Here is a 23,214-nt window from a genome sequence, read left to right as displayed (position 1 = left end):
TGGTAGTGCTGGGCATGGCGGGGTGAGGGCCGCGCTGGGGCAGTGCTGCTCTCTCTTCTTCCTTCTCCTTCCTCTCCTCCGCTCCTCTCCCCTCCGGCTCTCACGGAGCTGTGGCTGAGGGCCGGGATCAGGCCAAGGGGAAATTTGGGGGGTTCTGCGACCCCTCGGCGCCATTTTGCTCTCCCAGTCTGCACCTCCAGTCTTGGCACCGCATACTGAGGGCAGAGCCGCTGCCTCCCCCCGCGTCCCCACGGGCAGCCGGAGCAGAGATGGGGAAGGCGACGAAGCGGAAGAAAAAGACGTCAGTGCCCTCCACTGCAAAGGGCCCCGTGAAGTCGGCCATGGCCGTGGTCAAGAGCAACCCCTTTGAGGTGAAAGTCAACAGGCAGAAGTTTGACATCCTGGGGAGGAAGACCAAAAATGATGTGGGGCTGCCCGGTGTCTCACGGTCCAAGGCCATCAAGAAGGTAAGAGGCCATGCAAAGCACGGAGGGAGAATGGTACATTGATGTGGCAGATGATAAGGCTGGAGCCCTCCCAGGTGGAATGAGCGCCCAGCGCTGTTGTCGCAGCAGGAGTGGCCGGTCCCCTCTCAGTGCTCAGGGGTGATGCCGAGCTCGGGGATGGCTCTGGCCAGTGCAAACCCCAGGGCTCAGGAGTACGGCTCTGCCTTATTGCTTGGTGGGAATGGTTCTCTTCTCAAGTTACCCACGTCCACAGTACAGTGGCACGTGTTGTCTGTCGGTAAGTACTCGATCGGAGTCAGTGTTCATGGCGTTGCTCGGTTCTGGTCGTTCTAGGATGTTCAGCTTCTTGATAATGTTGTAATGGTGGTATAACAGTGAAATATTGAAAGAGCACTGAGTTCGGGATACAGTGAGAAATGTGTAGCTACAAAGAAACTACTGTTGATAGGGGAAGTAAATGCAGGTCATTTTTTTGTGCACAGCTTGAATAGTCGTGTTGTAGAACTATGTTGGGATGTAATGATCTGTTCCCTGCTGTCATAAGAATGACCATACCACTTAAGAGTAAATTTTTTATCGTCAACCCTTGTACCATTTTCAGAATGCCTCTTTTTCTTTCTCTATTGCCATCAGTAGCTACCTGACCAAAATCTGTGATGCATAAGGGAGAGTGTGTCATAAAATGCATCTGGGATTCTAGCAGCCTGCCTTATTCTTGGGTGAAACACAGGACTTCTTAGTGGTCTGTCACCTCGCACAAACCAGCAGAGAAGGTTAAGTTAAAGCTGAAAAAAGGCAGTTTGAAAGTATGTCCCAGAGATTCTCTGACATGTTACATGCATGCTGTTGTTGAACAGAATTTAAAGCACTTACTGGAAGGGCAAATGCAGTGAAAACAAAGAGATATTTTATCATGTTATGTGTACTGTGAAAGGTAATGCATTAAGTATTGTCTTTTTTATCAATAGGAGAAGTAATCAAATAATTGAGTACAAAAAAAAAAGCACAGAAATGCTTTTTGATATCCAACTTATTAAGAGATATTAATGTTCATATACAGTGTCTCAGCTATAGAGACAGTATAAATGAACATTATACACTAATGTATAATGTACACATTATACATTATAAATATGTACATATTGCACATTACAAATATGTATAGTGGTCCCTGTAAGAGGTAAATAGAAGGTAGAACTGGCACAATATTAGATGGAATCTGAGTTTTACTGTCATTTACAGCAGCATATGAAAATTGTGAATGCTCAGTGAGGCTGCAGAGTAGGAAGGAGTAGGAAACCCAGCCTTTTCCTTTAGTGCAGCACTTTGTGAGGTTCTGGTAATATGAATGGCACAGTATCTTTCTGTAAGAATCAGTTGATGTGTTTTAAATAAAAATGGATATTTCTTGGCCTAAACACAGCCAACATTTTTTTCTTTAGAAACTGTATAATATCTTCAGCATGAAATTATAAATTAGCTTCCAGATTTTGTTACTATTAGTCAAGATTTTAGAAAACTTCATGAATGCATGAACATTTTAGGATTTGGGGTTTTATTTAATAATAAGATAAATCAGATATTTGTCATTAATTATGCATTGGAAAGTAAACCTGTCTCCTTACCTGTCCCAAAAGTAGAGCACACAGTAAGTACCTTGTATAGGTGTGTGATAAGCTTCTTTTTACTGACTTGATGCTTGACTTCCCCACACTGAACAGAGACACAGGGATAGGTGTGTGGATCCACTCGAGGCTTTTATGTCTTAGATGAAATGACCAAAAAAAGTTCAGCTGAGTTTTGCTGGCTTTTTTTGCTTTCTTTAATATGTTATTCTTTGTTTACTAAGCTTGAGGCATGTCAGAATTCTGCAGTGTAAATGCACAGGTTTTGAATGTGATAAAATAAAGGTGAGATATGCTGTAACATCTTACCTTCCCTTGGGTGCTTATCAGAGAACTTAATCTGAATGTATTGTATGAGATTCCCATCTTTTCTTCATGTTAATTTTTCCTTCTCTTTCATTGCATTCTGGTAAATTATTATTTACGATATGATGGCAATATAAAGAGTGTTATGTTCACTGTGGAGTCTTTTACTTTTGGAAGTAGTTACTCTCTGTTCTTTGAATTTTATCTCCTTTTGTCTTTTTCCTTCCAGCGCAATCAAACATTACTGAAGGAGTATAAAGAAAGAGAAAAGACAAATGTGTTCAAAGATAAACGTTTTGGTGAATATAACACCAAAATCACTCCTGAGGAAAAGATGATCAGGCGATTCACTCTGGAAAGACAGGTAAATGATTTTAAAGAAGGAAAACACAAACAAAAGAAAGCCAAACACAAAGCCACAAGGCACACTTGAATTTTTAGTTGGGAGTCCCCCTTAATAGAGGCTTTTGCAGGGTAATGCTTTATTTTTTATTTTATGGGTTTAGAACCAACAAAAAAGGAATTTTTCGTGGAAATAGAAATTTTTTCATTAAATCTTTTTGGTTTTGCCAGACAGCTGTTTGAAGCAGGGGTTTCTTTGAGCGCTGACATGCACAAAAGCTAATTATGAGCAGATTCATTGATTAGTTGGTTTTTTGACTGCTTTGTTTTAGGAGTTAAATTAGGAAAAGGTGGTCACCATCAAGTATATTCAGTAGCTGAGCAGAACTCTGTGACTTGCTGTCATTCTGTACTGTGAATTGAATGTGCAGTACTGTCCTCTCTGCCCTATCATACTCAGTCTCCAGAATTAAGCAGTGTAATTTTTATAGGTTGAAATCTGCTTCATTAGGCCTGAAGTGCAGTAGTTAAAAATTGATGTTACTGATACACAGATAAAACTTCAGCTTCTGTAGGTTTTTTGGGTTAGTCCATTTGTACATTAGTCTGAGAGAGACATGACACTCTCTCACTTAAAATGTATTTGAATGAAAATACTGGTCTGGCAGTGCTCTTATTCCAGTTAAATTCCAGCAAAACTCTGGAATAAGAATCTCCTCAACTAGCACTGAAACTAAAGGCTGTGTTATTTTGTTGCTTGGGAACTAAAGATCTTTTGATATTTCATTGGTTTGTTTTTCTGTTCTTAGCAAAATTATGGAAAGAAGAATATCTATAATCTTAATGAAGATGAGGAATTGACTCACTATGGCCAATCTTTGGCAGAAATTGAAAAACTAAATGATATTGTTGATAGTGACAGTGACACAGAAGAAAGAGGAACACTTTCAGGTGAGAAGTGCCAGCTGGTGTTTCACTGGTAATTTCATTACTGCTAAATGTGTACATCATTTGTTCAGTACTGTCTCTCAGTGAGAGAGAATGTTCTTGGTTGGAATGTGTAAACCAGATTTGATTACTTCTTAGTCACACACAGACCAGTTCTCTGGGTTTTAGCAGGGGTTAAGTGGGGCTGGCAGGCTTCTTTACTCTGTGAGCTTTTCAGCATAAACAAGTACCTGGATTTTGAGCCCTTTGGCCAGAATCTAAAGTGTGAGTTTTCTGGCTGCTTTCTTGCGTCTTTAGACCTCCCTTTTGGATAAATACAGGGCAAAACCATGATCCTACCTCATCCCAAGAGTCTGTCAGTGTAAATTATGTGTCTGACATCATCTCTTTTGGTATGGCCATTCTCATTCACAGGGATGAGACTAATGCATGATTGATTGGTTCAATAGTCAAAATTGCTCCCATTCTCAGAGAATAGGGAGATACTGTCCCAGCAGCAGTTTTGCAGTCCTGTGTGGATTTGAATGATTAACATCCTGCTTTTTTTTCCCCTAGCTGAATTAACTGCTGCTCACTTTGGAGGGGGTGGAGGCCTCCTTCGTAAAAAAGTATCAAGTGAGCAGCAAGATGAAGAAGAGGAAAAGCCTAAGTCTAGGAAAGAACTGATTGAAGAGATGATAGCCAAATCTAAACAAGAAAAGGTGAGTTTTTAGCCCTGAAGTATAAATGAGCATGATTGAGAAGCTGTCACCATCCCTGTATTTGTAGAATAGAAGAATAGTGGCATAGCAAACAAATGAGGAAGCTGTCTGAGAGCAGTCCAAGCTCCTTGAATGAAGTCTGACTTTGTAGGCATTTTAGATATAACTTATGTATCTGCCATTGTTTTGTATCTCCCCAAATCTCCCCTTGTGTTCACACCTGCTTTCTGAATGCAGCCCTTGTACCATCCAGCATGGCTCCGTACTTCTTCCACAAAGAATGTTTGCAGCTTCAAAATGTTAAATATTTGAAATAATTCATTTGTTAAATGAATGTTAAATGTGTTTTCATTTTAAGTTGTAATGCTATGTCATGTCCATCTGAACATAACTGCTGCATTTGTTTTTGTTTTATTTTTCTAGCAAGAGAGGCAAACCCGGAGAGAAAGTGCCTTAGAACTGACAGAAAAACTTGACAAAGACTGGAAGGAGATCCAAACCCTTATTGCCCGCAAAGCCCCAAAGTCAGAGAGGAAGGACAAGGAAGTAGAAAAACCCAAGGTGAGGTTTTAATTACACTGATTTCCTTGGTTCTAGTAACTTGTAGTTTTGACTTGTAGTGGCTGAACTATAAGGCCAAGTTATCACTTCATGAAACAAAATGTTTGCTGCTGTTCACATTGAAGGAGTGCTGCAGTTCTAGAACAATCTGATAGTGGGAGGAACATAGGGATTTGTGTGATTTCTCTGATTTTAATTAGTTTGGTTTTCTTTAATTATCAAGTGAGAGACAGATTGCAGGCTGTAACAATACTCTTGACTGCAGCTTATTTGTAGGACAAATAAATTTTCTTGAAGAATTAAAATTATTGGGGACACTGACTTATTTTGAGTGCCTTTGGAGTGTTCCTTTGAAACAGCTAGTACTTGACAATAGACATTTCCTTGTTGAAACTGTGCTCTGTCTCTTTTAAAAAAAGGGAGTGAAAATAATTTACTTTGAATAGATATCATATGGTGTCGTGCTTTTTCTATCATTTGTATTCTGTACTAAGGGAAATAAACTTTTAAGTGTAAGAATAGGCATTCTGTTGGGGTTTTTTTTCTTCTAGAAATGTGTATTTTCTTGCAGAACATCATGAATTTCCATTTATTGTTTTGCAGTAGAATCCAGATTTTATAACATCAGTTAACTAGTACAGTCTTGCAACTGATCTCAAAGTACAACAGAAGATACTGGGCCAAAAGTTCATTTTTTGGTATATTGATTTTTGGGTTTAAGTTGCTCCATGACATGTTGAAGATCATTGAATAGCAGCATCCCTTTTTATTTTCTTTAAGCTAGACTTCTGTGTAGTGGAACTAGGAAAGGCTTATCTCATGTGACAGTGTAAAGTGAAATGTAAATTATTAATTTATTAATTCTGGCTGTGTTTTGAGGGTTTTTAAAGTAATATGTAATCCAGTTATTTATTTTTTAAGATACTCTTTTTAAGTTTTTCAGTTGTGAGTAACTTAAGTAAGGAAAAGGGAAATTCCAGGAGAATTTCTCTTCAACTGTTCTTACCATTCCTTATCTTAATTCTGAGCTGAGTGTTTTTGCAGCTTGCTTTGGAAGCAGTCTTTTCCTTTTATCTTAACAGTCTGATTTCTTAGCTGTTAGTCTGGCAGAGGGATGGCTGCAAAGCAGAATAATGAAACTTAAGATAATAAACAATTGCATAAATATTTCTTTAGCCTGATGAATACGATATGATTGTTCGAGAACTTGGATTTGAGATGAAAGCAAAACCTTCAGAAAGGCTGAAGACAGAAGAAGAATTGGCCAAAGAGGAGCAGGCCAGACTCCAGAAGCTCGAGGTATACCATTTATGGCTGAGATTGTTTGGGGCCTGTCTTTTGGGAATGACTGCTTAAATTCATTCCTTGACCTTGGATTGTAAGTGGCTGTACTAAACTGCAATTTGTCAGAGGGTGAATTCAGGAAATCTTCTGTTTGTGTTTGTAATCTGATATTACAACAGCCAAAAAAACCCCATAGGCCTAGTATGTGACTGTAGAGGTTTATGAAATGAGTCAATCTTCTTTCAATAAAAATGTAATGTTACTTTGATTTGCCTTTAAATGTTATAAATTATTCAGAGTTGAGAGGTGCTCCTAAGTTAGTGGAGTATCGTGTTGCACAGCAGTTAAATTAGTACACTGGGCAAGTCATTTATTGCTCTCTTCTGTAGTTGCAAGAGCCTTTCAGTGGTAGCATGAGCATAGCTTTGCTTTGCAGAGGGATGTGAATGTCTTGGAAATGTTGCATGCTATTTCTGTTACCTGGAGTGCTGAGTCTTACGGGAAGATGGAATAATTGGTAAATGTTTCACTCTTTTTTTTCTTTCATTTTGTTTTGGTATACTAGGAGCACATTTAAGACTGTAGGGAATTCAGTACCTGCAGATTACATCAGAACAGCTCAGTATCTAATAGAACACAGAGATACTTCATTTTCTACTCTTACCATCTTAGAGTTTGATGCTCAGTCCATTTCCCAAAAATCTTAGGATATGGTTGTGTTCACTACAAGCTAGTTACACACACATGAAACAGGTAAATTCTGCAGAATCCTGAAACGCTTTAGAAGCTTTTATTTTCTAGTAATGATTCTCATAAGCAAAAGAGACAAATTTTAGAATAAGAGGACACAATGCTTCTGGTTAACCCAGTTTTAAAGCCTTTTAAATAAGCTAATGCAATTGACTGTGTGCTCTTATCAGACTGTACTCCCTACAAAAAAAAGGTATTCTCAGCTTTTGCCCATAATTTCTCAAGTGCTGGGTTTTTTCTGTACACCAACTCTGAGTAATCCAAATTAACTGGTTTTTCCTTGTGTTTTCCTAGCTGTAATATTTGAGAGTTGTGTTTTGATGTGGTTACCTGATTGATGTAAATGTCTCACATCTGGGTGTGGTATTCCTTGTGAAACACAGGCAGATCGATTACGTCGCATGCGTGGCATAGATGAAGAGGCAAATCAAAAGAGACCCAGCCACATGTCAGCTGATGATCTAGCTGATGGCTTTATCCTGGACAAAGATGACAGACGTTTATTGTCTTACAAGGTAAGGTTTAAAATGTATCAATTTTCAGAGGTCTGTAAAGAAGATTAGGAAGAACAGTTGGCAAGTGAACTCTGTGGAGACATTTCATTTAACCTCCTGCTCAGAGCAGGGTCAACTATGAAATCACCAGTTTACTCAGATCCAGTCTGTTCTTGGAAAATCTCCAAGAATGGAGGCTGCTCAGAGAGATGTGCACTGACTGCCCTTACTGTGAGGAGGATTTTTTAATATCCAGGCTAAATATGCCCAGGTATGCCTCTCCTCACAGTGCAGGTACCCCAGCCCCCAGTAGTCTTGGTGACTTTCTACTGAATTTGCTGCAGTTTATCAATACCTTTATTGTATTTGAAGGCTCAAAACTGAGTGCCGTGTTCTGTGTGGTATTGCAAGTGTCAAGTCTCTGTGTCAAGTCTCCTGACTGTATTCTTGCTGTTTAGAGCAGCCTCCCTGCCACTGTCCTGCTGGGTTGAAGATGAGGCTCTATGGCATTTCTGGTTTTGTTTTTGGGTTTTTTTTTTTTTTTAATTTTCACTGTATTGATTGATCTTCCACTGAATTTCAGTCTGAAGATGAGTAGATTTCTGACATGTCTTTGATTAAGGTGGCAGAGCAACATAACCTTAAAGCTGATATTACCAGTCACCCTCACTGTGGTGCACGTGTGTGCTGATTCTGTCTTCTCATACACAAGTAGCAGGGGAACCGCTGTTCTCCCTGAAGGGGACAATACCAATTGGGAATGTGAATTTAAACTGATGATTAATAAAATCAGGATGAGACCAAATCTGTATCTGATATGCTATTTTAACACATAGAAGGAACATTTTTATACTAAGAATGTTTCTGTAATTGATGTTGAAGTCTTTTTTTGTATAATCTACTAGTTTTCCTTCTGTATGGTTTCTTTTATTCCTCATATACTATCTACTTCCAATTTCTTCCAGCCCCTTGAAAATACCCTACATCTTTTTATATCTGTATGTATGTTCTCTCCCTAATGTCCTTTATTGGCTGGCACTGCTGGCATTCACTGCCTGGTCAGGGTAGAAAGGCTCAAATTCTCTTGATGCAAATTTAAGATAACTTTGCATGGTGATTGTGTTAAGGTGCTGCCCCTTTATCATTATTTTAACTAGCTTGTTTTCTCTATGGACAGGATGGAAAAATTAATATTGAAAATGAGGAGGAGAAAGGGGAGGAGGGAGAGGAAGAAGAAGAGGAGGAAGGAGAGGAAGGAGATAATGAGGATGAAGAGGAAAGTCAAGAGGAATCTGCAAGTGAAGATGAGGAGGATGATGCTGCAGATGGCCACTCTGATCTTGAATCTGATCTTGAGAGTGAAGGAGAAGCTGCAGAGAACAAAGAAGAGAAGAAACATGAGGCAAATGAAAATGGATCACAGAATGTGGAGAAATTAGATCCAAAGAGAGAAGCTGCCAAATCAGAGCTTCCCTATACATTTGCTGGTAAGCAAAGGACTGATGTAGGGATCCTTTGTTGTCAGGGGTTTGTAACAACCAGTCAGTTTCTCAGCCCTGTAGGTCTTACATTCATTAATGAAATTTTGCTTCTTAGTTGTCTTCTTCTATTCAAAGAGCAGCCAGTAACTGCTCTTCTTAGTGAGCAAACCTAATTGTGCTTGGAGAAGTAGGAACCAGATCTGTTTCATCCCAGAGCACTTTCTGTGCCTCTCAGCAGCATCAGAATTGGAAGATAAAAACAGGACAGTAAAATAAAAATACCTGTTCCTTTCTTAAGGCAACCAGCTTATCCAATCCATAGTGCTACTGTTTTACCTAAGAGAAGTCAGAACAGTATTCTGTGATTTATACTTATAGTTTCTCTGGTGTTTGGACAGACATTTTTCTCAGAAGATGCTTGGAGAGACAAGATTCTGAAGTTTAATCCCTGTGATGTGACATTGAGTTATTGTAGAGACACTCAGAGTTTGACTGGTTTTGGGTCCATGCCTAGCAGGAAGGATGAGACATGTTTCAAGCAGTACACAAAACATTCATTAATTCATATTAAGTACATAATTCATCTAACTATTGTCCTATGTAGATTTCTTGAACAAAAGTATCTCTTGCAAGATTAAACAACCTTTCAAACAACTTCCTTAAGTGCTTGTGTTTTTCCATCCAAAGAAGATGACTTACTGCACAAAGCCTTTTGAATTGCATTCAGGATTTGCTTTAACCAGAAAGAAGTCATAGTAAAATAACTCAAAAAACCACAGCTAGTTAGGATGTCTTCTAGTATGTTGAATTCTGTAAAAAACTAATTATATGCCAGGGTTGTTGGGGTTTTTGGTTTTTTAAAATAATTTTCTTTTTGTGGCCATATTTTTACTTTCCTTAATATTCTTCATGCAAAAGCTAATTGGGTGTGAATTAAACATAAATGTAACTATTATTGGAAATTTTTGCTTTAATGTGTGTTTAGGTTTAATTCTGCTCTGTGTCAACATAGTTGTGCTGCTCAGCATGCATGGTAGAGGATGACTTGAGTTTTAAGCGTTGAAAAGCATGTTGTTTTCTGACTTGTGTTCATAGGAATAATTCTACATACATGCTAATAGAGTATTAGTGTTTAAAAGTTAATTATTTAAAACATTTCTGGTGTCTTTCTTTCTGAACAATATAATTTTCAGATTGGAAATTTGTTGCACATTCACTTGAATTAAAGATGTAAAGTTTGAGATTTTTGCGTGGTCAATTTCTGGTTTTGTTTTTTCTAGTTCCTGAGTCCTATGAGACATTTAAGTCTTTATTGGCTGGAAGAACAATAGAACAACAGCTTATTATACTGGAGAGGATTCAGAAATGCAATCATCCAAGCCTTGCAGTGGGAAACAAAGCAAAGTTGGAAGTATGTTTTGTTTTATGTTTAAAATAACTTCTAATTCCAGAGTAAGTTTTAGTAAGTATTTAGGGAGCAGTATAAAATATACGTGCTTCTATGTTGTGAGTAACAGTAGAATTAACATTATAATCTTCATTTTCTAAGTCTGTATCACTGTTCAAGAATATGTACAGCGAAGAAAAACCTAATAATTTTAACATATTTCTTGCAGAAATTGTTTGGCTTCCTTTTGGAATATATTGGAGAGTTGGCAACTCTGGATTTACCAGAGCTCAGAACAATTGACAAACTGGTCCTGTAAGTATTAAATCCTATGGACTTTTGCTCCTTCAGGGTTTAAAGAGAAAAGCTACCTAGAGTAAAGCATTTAGCTTGTTGCTTGTTTCAAATATCCTGTAGAAGTTGTTGGCAGCTGGTAACTCTTAGACTTTATGCTTTAACTTTGTTTCACATGTTACTTGATTTATTAATTGTACCAAGAGATTTTCAAAACCTCAGAACGTATTTTTTGATCTACAAGGTGCTTTTTGTGAGTAGTGGATAAGTAATACCATATATGCATGAAACTCCTGTCTAGGAGGCTCCTTAGACAGCTGTTACAGGATTTTAAGCTTTGCAGACGCTGTGCAGTTTCTGTTGCAATCTCTGTCTTTTCCATGGGCTTTAGCTCTGTGAATTCACTGAGAGAGCTAGATGAAAATGGAATTAAAGTGCTGCAGTGAGCTCATATGGAAGTTCCAGCTAAACACTTTGCAGGAAGTTGTCAGTTTGGCATTGCTGTCTTCAAGTATCTGATGGGCAGTTACGCTGTGAGGAGAGAGCCAAGATTGTCTCTGAGGTGTACAGCGAAGGACAAGAGTCAGTGGGCAAGGGCTGCAGCAAGGAAAATTGCAATTAGATTGAAAGAAAAAAAAATCTTCTCAGAAAAAGTAATGAACATTAAAATAAGCTTCCCAGAGAAGCTGTGAGCAACCTGATCCAGCTTTGAAGTTAACCATGCTTTGACCAGGGGGCTGCATCAGAAATGATCTCCAAAGGTCCCTTCCAAACAAAATTGGTCTGTGGTTCTTATCTTGACTTTCCAGGATAGGCAGGTTTCTTTCAAGTTATTTTTATGTAGTTTTCAGCATATTTTTTTTATTTCCTGCTAAAGTCAGTAAGTTTTTCAAAATCTGTTCCATGCACTATTAGCATTCGTTGCTCTGTTGCATTCATCAGGAAGAGCTCTGACCCATTGATACTGTCCCACATGGTTTGTGCTAAAGAGTAAATATATTTTGATTGTCTTTTAGAACTGGGATACATTAATATCTCTGCAGACAAATTTCACTGAAAAATGCTGGGAGGCCAAACAGATTCAGGCTCCAGACTGCATATGCCTGTAGGCACTAAGCATAGGCCAGGAGCTGATCTAACTTTGTGTTTGAGTTTTTTTTTCTTGTTTGCAGTAATAATTTTGCTAACTACATTGCTGCCTTACATGTTGTTTAATATTGCCTAAGAGTGTTTAGAATAGTGGGCTGTCTAGTGTAAGCCAGCGTACTTCACTGAAGTAATATCTGAAGTCAGGAGATTCAGAAGGATACATCATAATCATAGCAAATGATTTAAGAGTGTATTTTTAAAGTTTAAAATTATTTTTCATCTAAGATTTAGAAACCTACAACTCAGAGATTCTCAGAGGGCCAAATGAAAAATACATGCCTCTGTAAGCTAAAGTAGTACAATAATAATTTATATTCTAAAAAAGAAACATTTGTTGCCGGCAATTTGTCATTGTTACAATACAGATGGAACACAAGAAATCTTCTATGGGTGCTTAAAAATCAATTTTTTATTAACATCAGTGGCATAACTTGATTGTGACTTAAATTTCTTGTTAATAGGCCACTGTACAATCTTTGCCAGATGTTTCCTGAGGCAGCCAGTGACAGTATCAGGTTCATCCTTCGAGACGCTGCCCACGATCTGGAAGAAGTAATTGAAGTCAAAGGCCGTGCAGCACTTCCAGCCTTAGACACGGTAACAAATTCACATTGCTGGGATTATCTCTTTGCATTAGTAAGAGTGGTAATAAGTGCAGAATGACATTGTGTAGTGAAATATCAGCATCTGTGATTTTCTAGGCTTTTATTTTAAATTGCCTTTCTGGAGGTAAGTTGTAACAAAAACCCCCACAACACCAAAAACACCCCACCCCCTCCCCCCTGCAAGAAACAAACAATACACACACATTGATCAGAATAAAAATGTGACTGTGGAATTAATAAGGGGAAAGATCTTAAAATTGTCTCTCCAGTCTTCATAGCAGAACACTGTTTCTTTTCCTGATGAATCTTAAATTGGTAGTTTTAGAAAGAAGTGATGATATCAGTTACATTGTGACTTCTTTAATTGTGTTAAGTACAAATGTTTAAAAAATGTGCTCCATAGAAGTGCAATGTCTCTTGCGTTAAAAAAAACACCCAACCAAAACAAACAAACCCCAAACAAAAAAACAATCTAAGAAAATATTATGGATATAAAATTGCAACATTTTTTAGTACTTTATATATGATAATGGCCAAATTAGTGACTTGGAAAGAATTTCTTTCCTTGTTGTATTGGTAGTAGCCCATTTTCACTTGCCGTGTTAAATGTGAACAGATTCCTTTTACAGTGTCTAAGCAAATGGCTCTTGGAGAATTCAAGAAGAGAGCATAGGAAAATTAGTATTTTTAAGTTGTAGTAAAGTTTCAAAGACAAACCATAAATCGAATTCAGAGGGAGCTACTTGTTTTCTATCAGGTTGATGAATTGCTGCTGCCTAATGGAATAATTAGACTATTGAAGGAAAATGGACTGAAGCCTTGGTTCTTACAGCTTGGAAGATGTATTGAGTTGTTTTGAAGAGTCTTTGTTCAGGATATTTGGGGTTTGCAGGAAATGTATTGTCAAGAGCTTTTAACTTTATTTTTAATTTGTCACTGTCACACTTAGAACACCAGTCACAGTTCTGGCTTTCATTCCCTTCACTGGACTTTGCCAGGTTGCAGGCCATCATTATCTTTTAAAGTGGAATTATATCACTTTGTACTCTCAAAGCACTTGTTTGAATGAGTATTCCATAGATCAGCTGTCTTAGTAGGCTTTTCATATGCCTGCTGTTATTTTGGCCCGCAATTAAGAATATTTAGTAACCAAAACACTTTAAGAGAGTATTTGTTCACAATTGAGGAGCAACAGAGAGGAAGCAATGAAACTTTACTTCCATCTTGTTTACTGTGTAAATATCCACTTAAATAATTTTCATAATTACCTTGCAGCTGATGTTTAATTTCCATATGATCTTGACAGGTCACTTAAATCCCCTTCAATAAAAGTGTACCTAATCACTGCTTAGCTCTTTTGGCTGCAACTGTTTGTTGGTGTGTGCCAGTGCCTGAGGACTCTGGTCACTTCATTGTCTGTGTTGAGGACCGGTTGAAAGGTGTCACAGGTCCAGTGTTTGTGTGTGAGAGTGTGTGGCTGTGGTGAGCTGTAGAGGATCAGATGGGGTTCTCATGGAGTAAAGGGGGTTGGGAGGCAGAGTTCCTTCTTAGTTGTTCTTTCAGCTGCCTCAATCCAATATTAGACCTATAATGAATGTCTCATAATGGATATTCCTTTTTCTCATCTAGCTTCAACAGTTGTCTCAATAAATGAGTCATGTACATCATACCAGATTTCTGAAAATTATGTTTATAGTAGTTTTTTTTACTAATGTGTAGTAGTTCTTCATTCAAAAGCTACATATGTATAAAGTCAAGATCCTGGGAATAATGTCTTAACTATATTTTGCCTTGTTCTGTTTTATGTGCAATCAGCTTATTTATTTGAAAATTGTATCTCTGCTGTTTCCAACTTCTGACTTTTGGCACCCAGTTGTAACACCTGCTTTTATATACATGAGTCAGCTGCTTACTAAGGTATGTCTGTGATGTTGTACCTCAGGATTCTATTATACATATATTATTTCTTCCTCAGACTCCCAATATGTGTGTTAGTATTAATGTATATGGTGGAAGTGTATTGCAAAGGCAGCTTTGTGTTTGGTATAGCTACAGATAGTAATTGGAACAAGGGCTGAAGAGGAAAACACCCTTGCAGGCTATAGTCCAACTCACAAAACCATATCTCTTCAATTTTTCAAGCTGTGACAAAGTAATTCCTTCTATGGTAAATTACATGGGGCTAATGGAACAGACTGAATACAATCTGAAATCATTCATTAGTGGTTTCTTGTCCATATATTGCATTTCATACTTGAGAGTTCTTTTTACTTAAAATTGGCAGTATTTGTTTTCCTTGAAAATGTACCTAATGCAGTGCATTGAGTTAAAATATGTCCTTATTTTTCTATCCTAATATCCTGTTTATGTTTCGAAAGTCTTGAGCTAATTGCTCAATTGCTGCCAAGTTGCCCAGAGCCTTCTATTTCACTGATTCATTTCTGAAGGATTTATTGGTTGTGGTTTAGCACCTTCTAGTGGCTAAATGAGTTCTGATAAACCTGTTACTCAGTTCTGCAGATACTCTTTAGTTAAGGACCAGGGAAAGCCAGTGTGGTTCTCATCAAAGATCAAAGGCTGTAATTTTATAGATTTCAAATGCTTATAATGAGTTAATAATTCCTCTTTTTGGGAGATTCTGTATTTGCGATATGTAAACTTTTAATTAGGAATATTTTGTTCTTTTTATTTCTTTTAGTGTCGCATTACAACATTGCAAGATGTTATTAAAGGGTTGTTTATATGCTGCTTGCTCCTGGAATATGTATCTCTCTCCAGAAGATTTGTACCAGAACTCATCAATTTCCTTCTTGGAGTACTTCACATCTCTCTACCCAAAAGCCAGGCCCAGGGTAAGTTTGTTTAGAGGAAATGAGTATTTCATTTAGAGTCCATTTTAGTATTGGGGTTCATCTTTTAAATTTTTTAAATACAAATATTTCACACTGATTACATTGGTTTTGAACAAAAGGCCAAAATTATCTGCAAATTCAGCCAAACACAACCTTGATTCTTGGGCATCTTGTTATGAACTAGATCCTCTTGTGTTATTGGCAGGAAGGAAAGGACTGAAGTTATTAAAGGAAATGAACTCATGTTGGCCACAGTGCAGTATTTGTGCAGTGTTGTCATTCTAAGCAGACTGTGTGATTGGACTGTGTTCTGAAATTCAGAGTTCCTAATGGATTCCTGATGAGTACCCTGTAAGCTCACAGTGAGGCAGCCCCTCATGCTGCAGATACCTTTAATCTTCAGCTGCTAGCCATATCACCTAAATGAGAGATGTATATCACAAAGCTGGTGGTTTTCCTTATTTAACATGGATTTGTAGTACTGTAATAGAGGGCAGCTGTCCCCACAAGCAAGATTAGTAAAATAAGTGTGTAAACTTGGCAATTTGCACAGACAACAGGGATAACAAAATTATATTTTCAGTGTGATCCCTATGTCAGCAATTTTTTTTTATTTTGCCAGTCTCTCTTCAGTTTTTTTTTTCTTTTATTAGTTTCTGTCTTTAAAGTTCTGGTTCTGGAGCTCTTTTTGTTGACCAGTTCAGTGACAATAATTTACTTTTGAGGAGTTTTGTCAGAGCATAGTAACTAATTCATGTGTTAATATTTCTGTCTGGGCACAGCATGCAGGAGGGGACTGCACAGGCAGGATATTACCAAGTGAAAATTGGAATAATTTGATAAACTCACAAGATATCTGGGAATTAATGAACTACACATTATTAGTATGCTTATACCTCTTGATAAGATCCTTAAGTGTCTGTTCTCTAAATAGTCATCAGTCTGCTGAGGAAGGTTTAGCTTCTCTCAGTATTCCAGTACTTTAGTAGGCACCTACTACTTACAGTACTTTAGTACTCCCTTCCTTTCCCTTCAGGACTTTTTTGCCTTTTCATGCTGCCTTTTTTTTTTTTCCCCCATTTTGAATTTTTGAGCTACTCCCGATGCCTTTTCTCAACAAACCTATCACTGCAGTTTTATTATCAGGCATGTCTGTAGTCCACAGACCTTTCCCTAGCTGCTTCTCACAGCTTAGCAGTTTCCTCTGAAGTGTGAGCCAAGGTTACACAGCTGGGCTGCATCAGAGCTAAGCCCTGGATTCTCAGAACACCAACAGCTGAACCCTTAGAAGGAGGTGGGAAGAGGTTATGGAGTGGGTGGGTTACATAGTACTAAAAGTATTCTCTCCTTTGTCTATATTAGGAATATTTGATCTGCAGAGAGTTTTGGTAAAGTTAAAATACAGGACTCTGCAAAATTAGATAAGGTACTTGAAAAAATTTTAGTGGTAATCATTGATCAATTGTTACCTAGTTTAAAATATTTCTTTGTATTTCTGTTAATGATTTTGCACTGGTTAAATTTGCATGGTGTTGATTTCTGTTAGGAGTGAGGAAAACCTCAGTAAAAGATACATAAGAGGTCCAGTGTTCTCTTTGAGAACTTTCCAGTCAGTGTTGATGTTTTGAAGTTCCCAAGGTATCCAGTTGTGTTTTTAAATATTCATGGTGGAAGTTTTTCTGGTAGTTGTGATGGTTAAGCTATCAACAGAGAATATTTTAAAATAAGTAGACATGGAGCTCTGGAATGTTGATGCACTGTCACACCAAAAAAATTCTCAGGGTGCAATTTTAACATTAAGTAGAGTCAGCAAATAAACTCTTAATGTTTTAGTTTTATTCTCTTCATCCATAAATTTCTCATACGAGAAAGATATATGGAATGCAGCTTCATAAGAGACTGAAATACAGTCTGATTTAGAGTAAAAACTATTACCTTAAAAAAGAAAAGCTGTAGGTGGAGGGAGTGGGAAGGAGTTGTCATGGTTGATAGCTTTAGCTAATTGAATTGTTAATGAGATCTGCTATCCTCTCACAAGTAAAGCAGATAATAAAGCTCACATATCTTAGTTCCTGATCTTGTATAAGCCTGTGTGTGTCATGATGTCTTACAACTTTGGGTCTCAAACCTTAAAATTCTTTATTTAAATATACTGTCTTCTGACCTGTCTGTGAAGAGCCATGTAGAGGTTGTAGAGCATTTAAATAATCTGAACCTAAAGTTTGAAAAAGTTTTGAAGTCAATTCCACTGCAAGCTTGCAGGACATAAGGGAAACAAACAGGGGAAAAAAGACCCCCAAGGTCCAGCACAGAGAATGCAAATTATTTTGTCCCTTAGCCAAGAAATTCCTCAGATGCTTCTTTCATGTTGCTGTATAAGTAGTTTCACAGATCAGCTTGTGATGTGTGCATAGGGATTCTGTAGTGTTTTCCCTATGCCCTGCTCCAGTGTATATTCTGTGTTCCATGCTCCTGTTTCAAACCCCTCAGCTGGAGTGGAGAGGCCCTTACAGTGTGTCTGAGGGCCCTGCTGTGAGCTCTCAGGGGAGGGAGGCTCTGTGGCTGCAGCTGTGGAGCAGCTCTCCCTGCTCCAGCTCACTGTGCCCCATGACCACCTTCTGGCCAAAGCCTTCTGCTTGTGACCCCATGGGAAACCCTGTACCTGCCCAGTCCTCTTAGGAACATCCAGTGCTCCATCCTGGATCACACCTGCAGTTTAACTGTGCATCCTCTTTCCCACAGGGCAAATGTGAACTTACATGTCCTAACTTTCCCCATCCACTGAATGAGTCAAAGAATCACAGAATTACTTGAGTTGAAAGAGACTTCAAAGACCATCTAATTCTAACCCCCCCTGCCATGAGCAGGGATACCTTTCACTAGACCAAGTTGCTCAAAGCCTTATCCAACCTGGTCTTGAACAATTCCAGGGCTGGGGCATCCACAACTTCTCTGGGTGGCCTGTAGTCCAGTGTCTCACCATTCTCATAGTGAAGAGTTTCTTCTTTTTATCTAGTGTAAATCTATCCTTTGTCAGTTTTAAACTGTTACCCCTCATCTTATGACTACACTTCCTGATAAAGAAGATATATCTTTCCTGTAGGCCTCATTTAAATACTGGAAGGTTCCTGTAAGGTCTCCTCAGAGCTTTCTCTTCTCTAGGCTGAACAGCCCCAACTCGAATGGGAAGTGCTCTGGTCATCTTCATGACCTTCCTCTGGATGCTCTTGAGCCAGGTCTGTGTCCTTCTCTGGGGACCTCAGAGCTGAACACATTCCTTCAAGTGGAATCTCATGGCAGTGAAGTGTAAAGGAGAAGAATCCCCTCCCTCGACCTGCTGAGCTTTTGTTGCAGCCCAGGATGCATTGGCTTTCTGGGCTGCAGGGGCACATGGTCAGCTCAGAATTCAGGTTCCCATCCACCAATACCCCAAGTCCTCTGCAAAGCTGCTCTTAGTCCACTCCAGTCTGTGTCCATGTGTAGGATTGCCCCTACTCACATGCAGGACCTCGCAGTTTGTCTTATTGAACTGCCTGAGGTTCACGTGGCCCCACCTCTGAAGCCAGGGTCCCTCTGGATGGCATCCCCTTCCTGTAGAGGGGGACAGGAAGGACATCAAGCACACCACTCGCCCTGGTGTCCCCTGCAGGCTTGCTGAGGGTGCACTCAGTCCCATTGTCTGTGTCCCCAGCCAAGATGTTCAGTAAAACTGGTCCTAGGACAGACCCCTGATGGACCCTCCTCCTAACTGATCTCCATCCAGACATGGAGCCATTGGCCACAATTGTGGCTGTGACCATCCAGATAATTGCTTATTACTGAGTCATACACCTGTCAAATTCATGCCTCTCCAGTTTAGAGACAAGGATGTTGTTCAGGACAGTCTCAAATGTTTTGTACAAATCCAGGTATATGATGTCAGTTGCTCTTTCCTTACCCATCAACACTGTAATCCTGTCATAGAAGGCCACCAAACCTGTCAGGCACACCTTGCCCTCATTGAAGCATGGTGACTGTCACTGAGGACCTCTGTGTTCTGCATGTGTTTTGTTGTGCTTTCCTGGAGGATCTGCTCCACAATCTTGCTAGGCACAGAGATGAGGCTGATCAACTTGTAGTTCACTGGATCTCTTCTCTTTCCTGTTTTACAAATGAGGATTTTTTTCCCCCCTTTTTCCAGTCACTGGGAACTACAGCTTTTCAAATATGAAAGTGGTTTAGGAGCTTTGTCTTGCAGTTCCCTCATGACCCTCAGATGTCTAAGGTCCCAGGGAGCTGAGCACATTCAGGTTCCTTAGTCTCAAGCCTGACCTTCTACAGTGGACAGTACTTGGTTCTCCCAGTCCCTGCCTTTGGGTTCTGTGACTTGGGCAGTGTGACTAGAGCACTGACCTGTGTCCCCATGCTCCAGTGTTTTCCATTGTTTTAGAAAAATTTAATACAGATAGAAATATTTTTAAAGGTAGTACAATTAAAAATGTAAAATCAGTTGGCTGTTCTTCTTCAGAAGGAATGCATGGAAGTGACCTTGTTTAATGACTGTTCTTGGTTTTTTAGGCTATACTGTAGTGCATCCATTTACACCAGTGGGGAAAAATCTAGAATTGCTGTTGGTGTCTGATAAGGAGGATCTGAAAAGCTGGGAGAAGCAAAATGTGCCATTGAGTATTGTGACTAGATTAAAGGAAGCCAGCAGAACAGAGATAAATCATACCAGGTATGTAAGAAGTGCAGAACAGAAAAAATACCAAATCATCTGTTGTGTCATGTCAGTGACAGTGCTCTTTAGAAGTAAAAACAAGAGTAGAGGATAGTTCTGTGTTCAGTGCACTGACATAAAGATTTGTTGCTGATGAAATTCTTTTGGTATTTGCTTAGGAGAGAGAAATTTTTAGTCTTAATTAACAACTATTTCCAGTTGTAACTGGTTCTGCCAAGCAATCTTAATGGATTCTTCTAACAGTACAAATTTAATTAATTCAGTTGATTTTATTTGAAAATCCATTGCAGTTTTTGCATCTGAAATTGTTAATTTTTTGTGCATTAACAGGTTATCATGTCTAGCCCTATGTTTTGACCTTATTAAAAAATGTGCAGCTCTCTATGAATCTTTACCATCATTCCATGAAATAATGCATCCTGTCAGAACACTCCTTACAAAGCATATGCCAGTTAATGAATATCCTGAAAAAATGCAGGTATGTATTCCTCAGGATTTAAATAATCATTATGGTTTTTTTATTAATAAATTCTGTGATCTTCATCGCTGCATAAACAAAAAAAAAAAGGCAAACAAAAAAACAAGTATAAGCATTAATTTTTTCGAGGTTCAGGCATTTTGATATTCCTGTGGAAAAAACAAAAGAACAGAGAATATTTAGAAAAAGTATTTTTCCATTGTATTGCCTATCTAAATGAAGAGAACGGCATTTGGCTTGTAATAATGTAGCATTCCATGAGTGACATAATTTATAAGAGTAATATGGACATCTGGTTGCTCTTGTACTTTTGTCGTGAATCTGTAAGAGCTTGGTAAAATAAATACATGTACCAAACTGGGGAGGTAAAACTTATAACTATATAGGTAAAATGAACATAAATATGCCTGGTCAGTACCTTACCTTGGACAGTTGCTGATTTTCTAGAAATGAGATTCAGATTTTTAATCTGTCTCTTCTGAATGTAGCAAAATCATCTTTTCCTCAAAGAACCATCATAAAATGTCCTTAGAGAACAAAGTTTTATTACTTAGATGAAGCCAAATGGCCTATGTTTTCTGCCATCAAAATAAAAAAAAAAACTTGTCATTGTTAAAATTACCATGAAAGGAAGAGTCTGAGTTAAACTGCCTTTAGTCTTGCTTCTTCCTCTGTTAGGTGGAACTACCAGCAGGCAGACCTTTCTTATTGTTCATTATACCACTTTAATAGATTTCCAAAGGCTTTTAACAGTCATCCAACTTGGATTACAGCATGTCAGTGTTAGCAGTGTCCTAATGAGTAGCTGTGACTTAACCCAGGAAAAAAATACATGGGGAGAGCATTACTGTTGATTCAGTTTACAATAGCTTTTGATTTATGGTGGCTTTGATATGCTTTTACAATTGTAATTTGTTCTGCATTTTCAGGAATGGTATCACAGTGCTCTGAAAGAGCTAGAGAACAAAGCAAAACACTATACCCCACTGGTATGTGAGAAAAAGAAGCCAGTGCCATTGAAACAGTATACTCCTAAAATTGTGAAAGTGTAAGTAAAGAAGACTTGGATGCAAAGGAAAGGTGCATTTAAACCTTAAGATTTCTAGCAAGCTCGAATGGATTTGGAAAGCAGGACACTAAACAACTGTTTTTCTGCTAGATTTTGTGTATAATTCACAAGGGGACATCTACTTGTGTGGTAGGGAGGGAAAGAAAAAAAAGAAAAGGAATTTTAAGAACAAATATTATCTTGTAGGAAAAATAGCACTAAAGTCAACTCTTGCCTATATAATGAATTGTAAATTAACAAATTTCAAGATGATTAGATTGTTATTATCTGGTCAGGTGCTTTACTGAATGCTCTGTCAGGCCCTCAAGTCAGAAGAATAAGAGTGAGTAGTTCCTAATGTATATGTAATATATGATGGTCAAAGATGGATGGTCAAAAACACTAATTTAGTTTTGTAGATAATAGAACAGTGTTCTGATTTAGGAAATCTGCTTTATATTGACTGCTGATTTATTTACCCATATTGGTTATCTATATGGGCATAAAGTGTCTACTTTTATTTATTGTAATAATTGAAGAGGACAGCTTTGCTCTGCCATACATGCTTATCCCCAAGTAATTGATGCAGACTTCTGTAAAACACATCTGCTGAGAAGGTCTGCAAAAATGTGAGATGTATGGGGAGGTTCCATCGTTCTCCAGATGTCCTCCATTCTTCTAGTCTAGATTTTTTAGTCTATGGGGAATTGCAGTGTGGCCACTGGCATGATGATGAAGTGCAGTTAGAAAGTCTGGTGAGTGTTTTTCCAGTATGTTCATCGGGCAACTTCTTATTTTGCAACTTAGCCATATAGTATGCAGGAATTAAAATACTGAGTTAATGGTCAAACCTCTGCTTATAAATATGAAAAAGTTGTGGGCTTAAGGTGTTCTGTGCTTATACACACATTCTTATTTCAGCTTAGAGTTTGGAAGAAAGCAGGCGGGCAGCAAGAAGGAGCAAGAAAGGAAGCAGCTGATCCAGAGGCACAAACGTGAACTTAAAGGAGCCATCCGTGAGATTCGGAAAGATAACCAGTACCTGGCTAGGATGCAGCTGTCAGAAATCATGGAGAGGTAACGTAGCCTTTGGTTCAGCACCACTCTGGGGCTTGTCCTGCTGTGTGTTCATCTCTTTGCTGTGTGCCAGGACTGACATAAATGATCAACCATACTAAACTTAAATAAAATGGGACAATTTGAGGAAAAGCAAACATTTTCAATTGAGATAATTTAAAGTGTTTTCAACTTTGTGGTTTCATTTCTCTAGTTTAAGAGGATGCAAAATGTTTTTATTTAAATGGTGGTTTGGTGAAATTAAAGAATTGTGGGACTTTTTATGAATTAATAATTAATCTCTAAGTATACTGATTTTCCCTAATATAATCTTTCTGAAATATTTTATGTGTTGATTGTTTGTTTTACAGAGATGCAGCCAGAAAAAGAAAAGTGAAAGAGCTTCTTGGTAGCCTTGCTACACAGGAAGGTGAATGGAAAGCAATGAAAAGGAAAAAATGGAAGAATTAATTGGGACTATCTACAGCAGGAAGCTTACTGCTATATAAAACACCCCAATCATGACTTTTCAACAGATTTTAAGTGCATTTTTTGGATGCATTCCTTTTGAGGAGAAAACATCATTGGATCTGTTTGAAAAAATGAACCTGCTTATTAGGAAAATCCACAACTTTTCATAAGGAAAATAAAAATAACACTTTTGTA

The 23,214-nt window shown here is 38.3% G+C and overlaps 1 protein-coding gene across 1 annotated transcript; it reads left to right on the top strand.

Annotated features, from left to right (window-relative positions):
- Window positions 1-14: 14 nt before the first annotated feature.
- NOP14 (NOP14 nucleolar protein) lies at window positions 15-23,214 on the top strand. Its single transcript, XM_054294112.1, has 18 exons — window positions 15-467; window positions 2,628-2,762; window positions 3,550-3,691; window positions 4,244-4,389; window positions 4,813-4,950; window positions 6,127-6,249; window positions 7,368-7,499; window positions 8,656-8,965; window positions 10,240-10,370; window positions 10,576-10,661; window positions 12,251-12,386; window positions 14,210-14,311; window positions 15,093-15,246; window positions 19,804-19,963; window positions 20,297-20,444; window positions 21,374-21,492; window positions 22,414-22,569; window positions 22,920-23,214. Exons 1-18 carry the CDS (start codon window positions 270-272, stop codon window positions 23,017-23,019), a joined length of 2,616 nt encoding a protein of 871 aa, XP_054150087.1. The 5' UTR covers window positions 15-269; the 3' UTR covers window positions 23,020-23,214.

This window comes from Melozone crissalis, unplaced genomic scaffold (assembly GCF_028551555.1).
Source record: "Melozone crissalis strain CALT ecotype California unplaced genomic scaffold, PUWL_Pcris_2 ptg000006l_1, whole genome shotgun sequence".
NCBI classification, from domain to species: domain Eukaryota; kingdom Metazoa; phylum Chordata; class Aves; order Passeriformes; family Passerellidae; genus Melozone; species Melozone crissalis.
Note: the sequence above shows the minus strand (reverse complement) of the source record. Positions and strands in the feature narration are given on the sequence as shown.

What these genes read in the sequence shown, in the direction of transcription:
- NOP14 (XM_054294112.1), top strand. Translation starts at nt 270, where the DNA reads ATGGGGAAGGCGACGAAGCGGAAGAAAAAGACGTCAGTGCCCTCCACT. An exon ending in GATTCACTCTGGAAAGACAG is followed by an intron (nt 2,763 to 3,549) that starts GTAAATGATTTT and finishes TTCTGTTCTTAG; the next exon opens with CAAAATTATGGAAAGAAGAA. An exon ending in CCAAATCTAAACAAGAAAAG is followed by an intron (nt 4,390 to 4,812) that starts GTGAGTTTTTAG and finishes TTATTTTTCTAG; the next exon opens with CAAGAGAGGCAAACCCGGAG.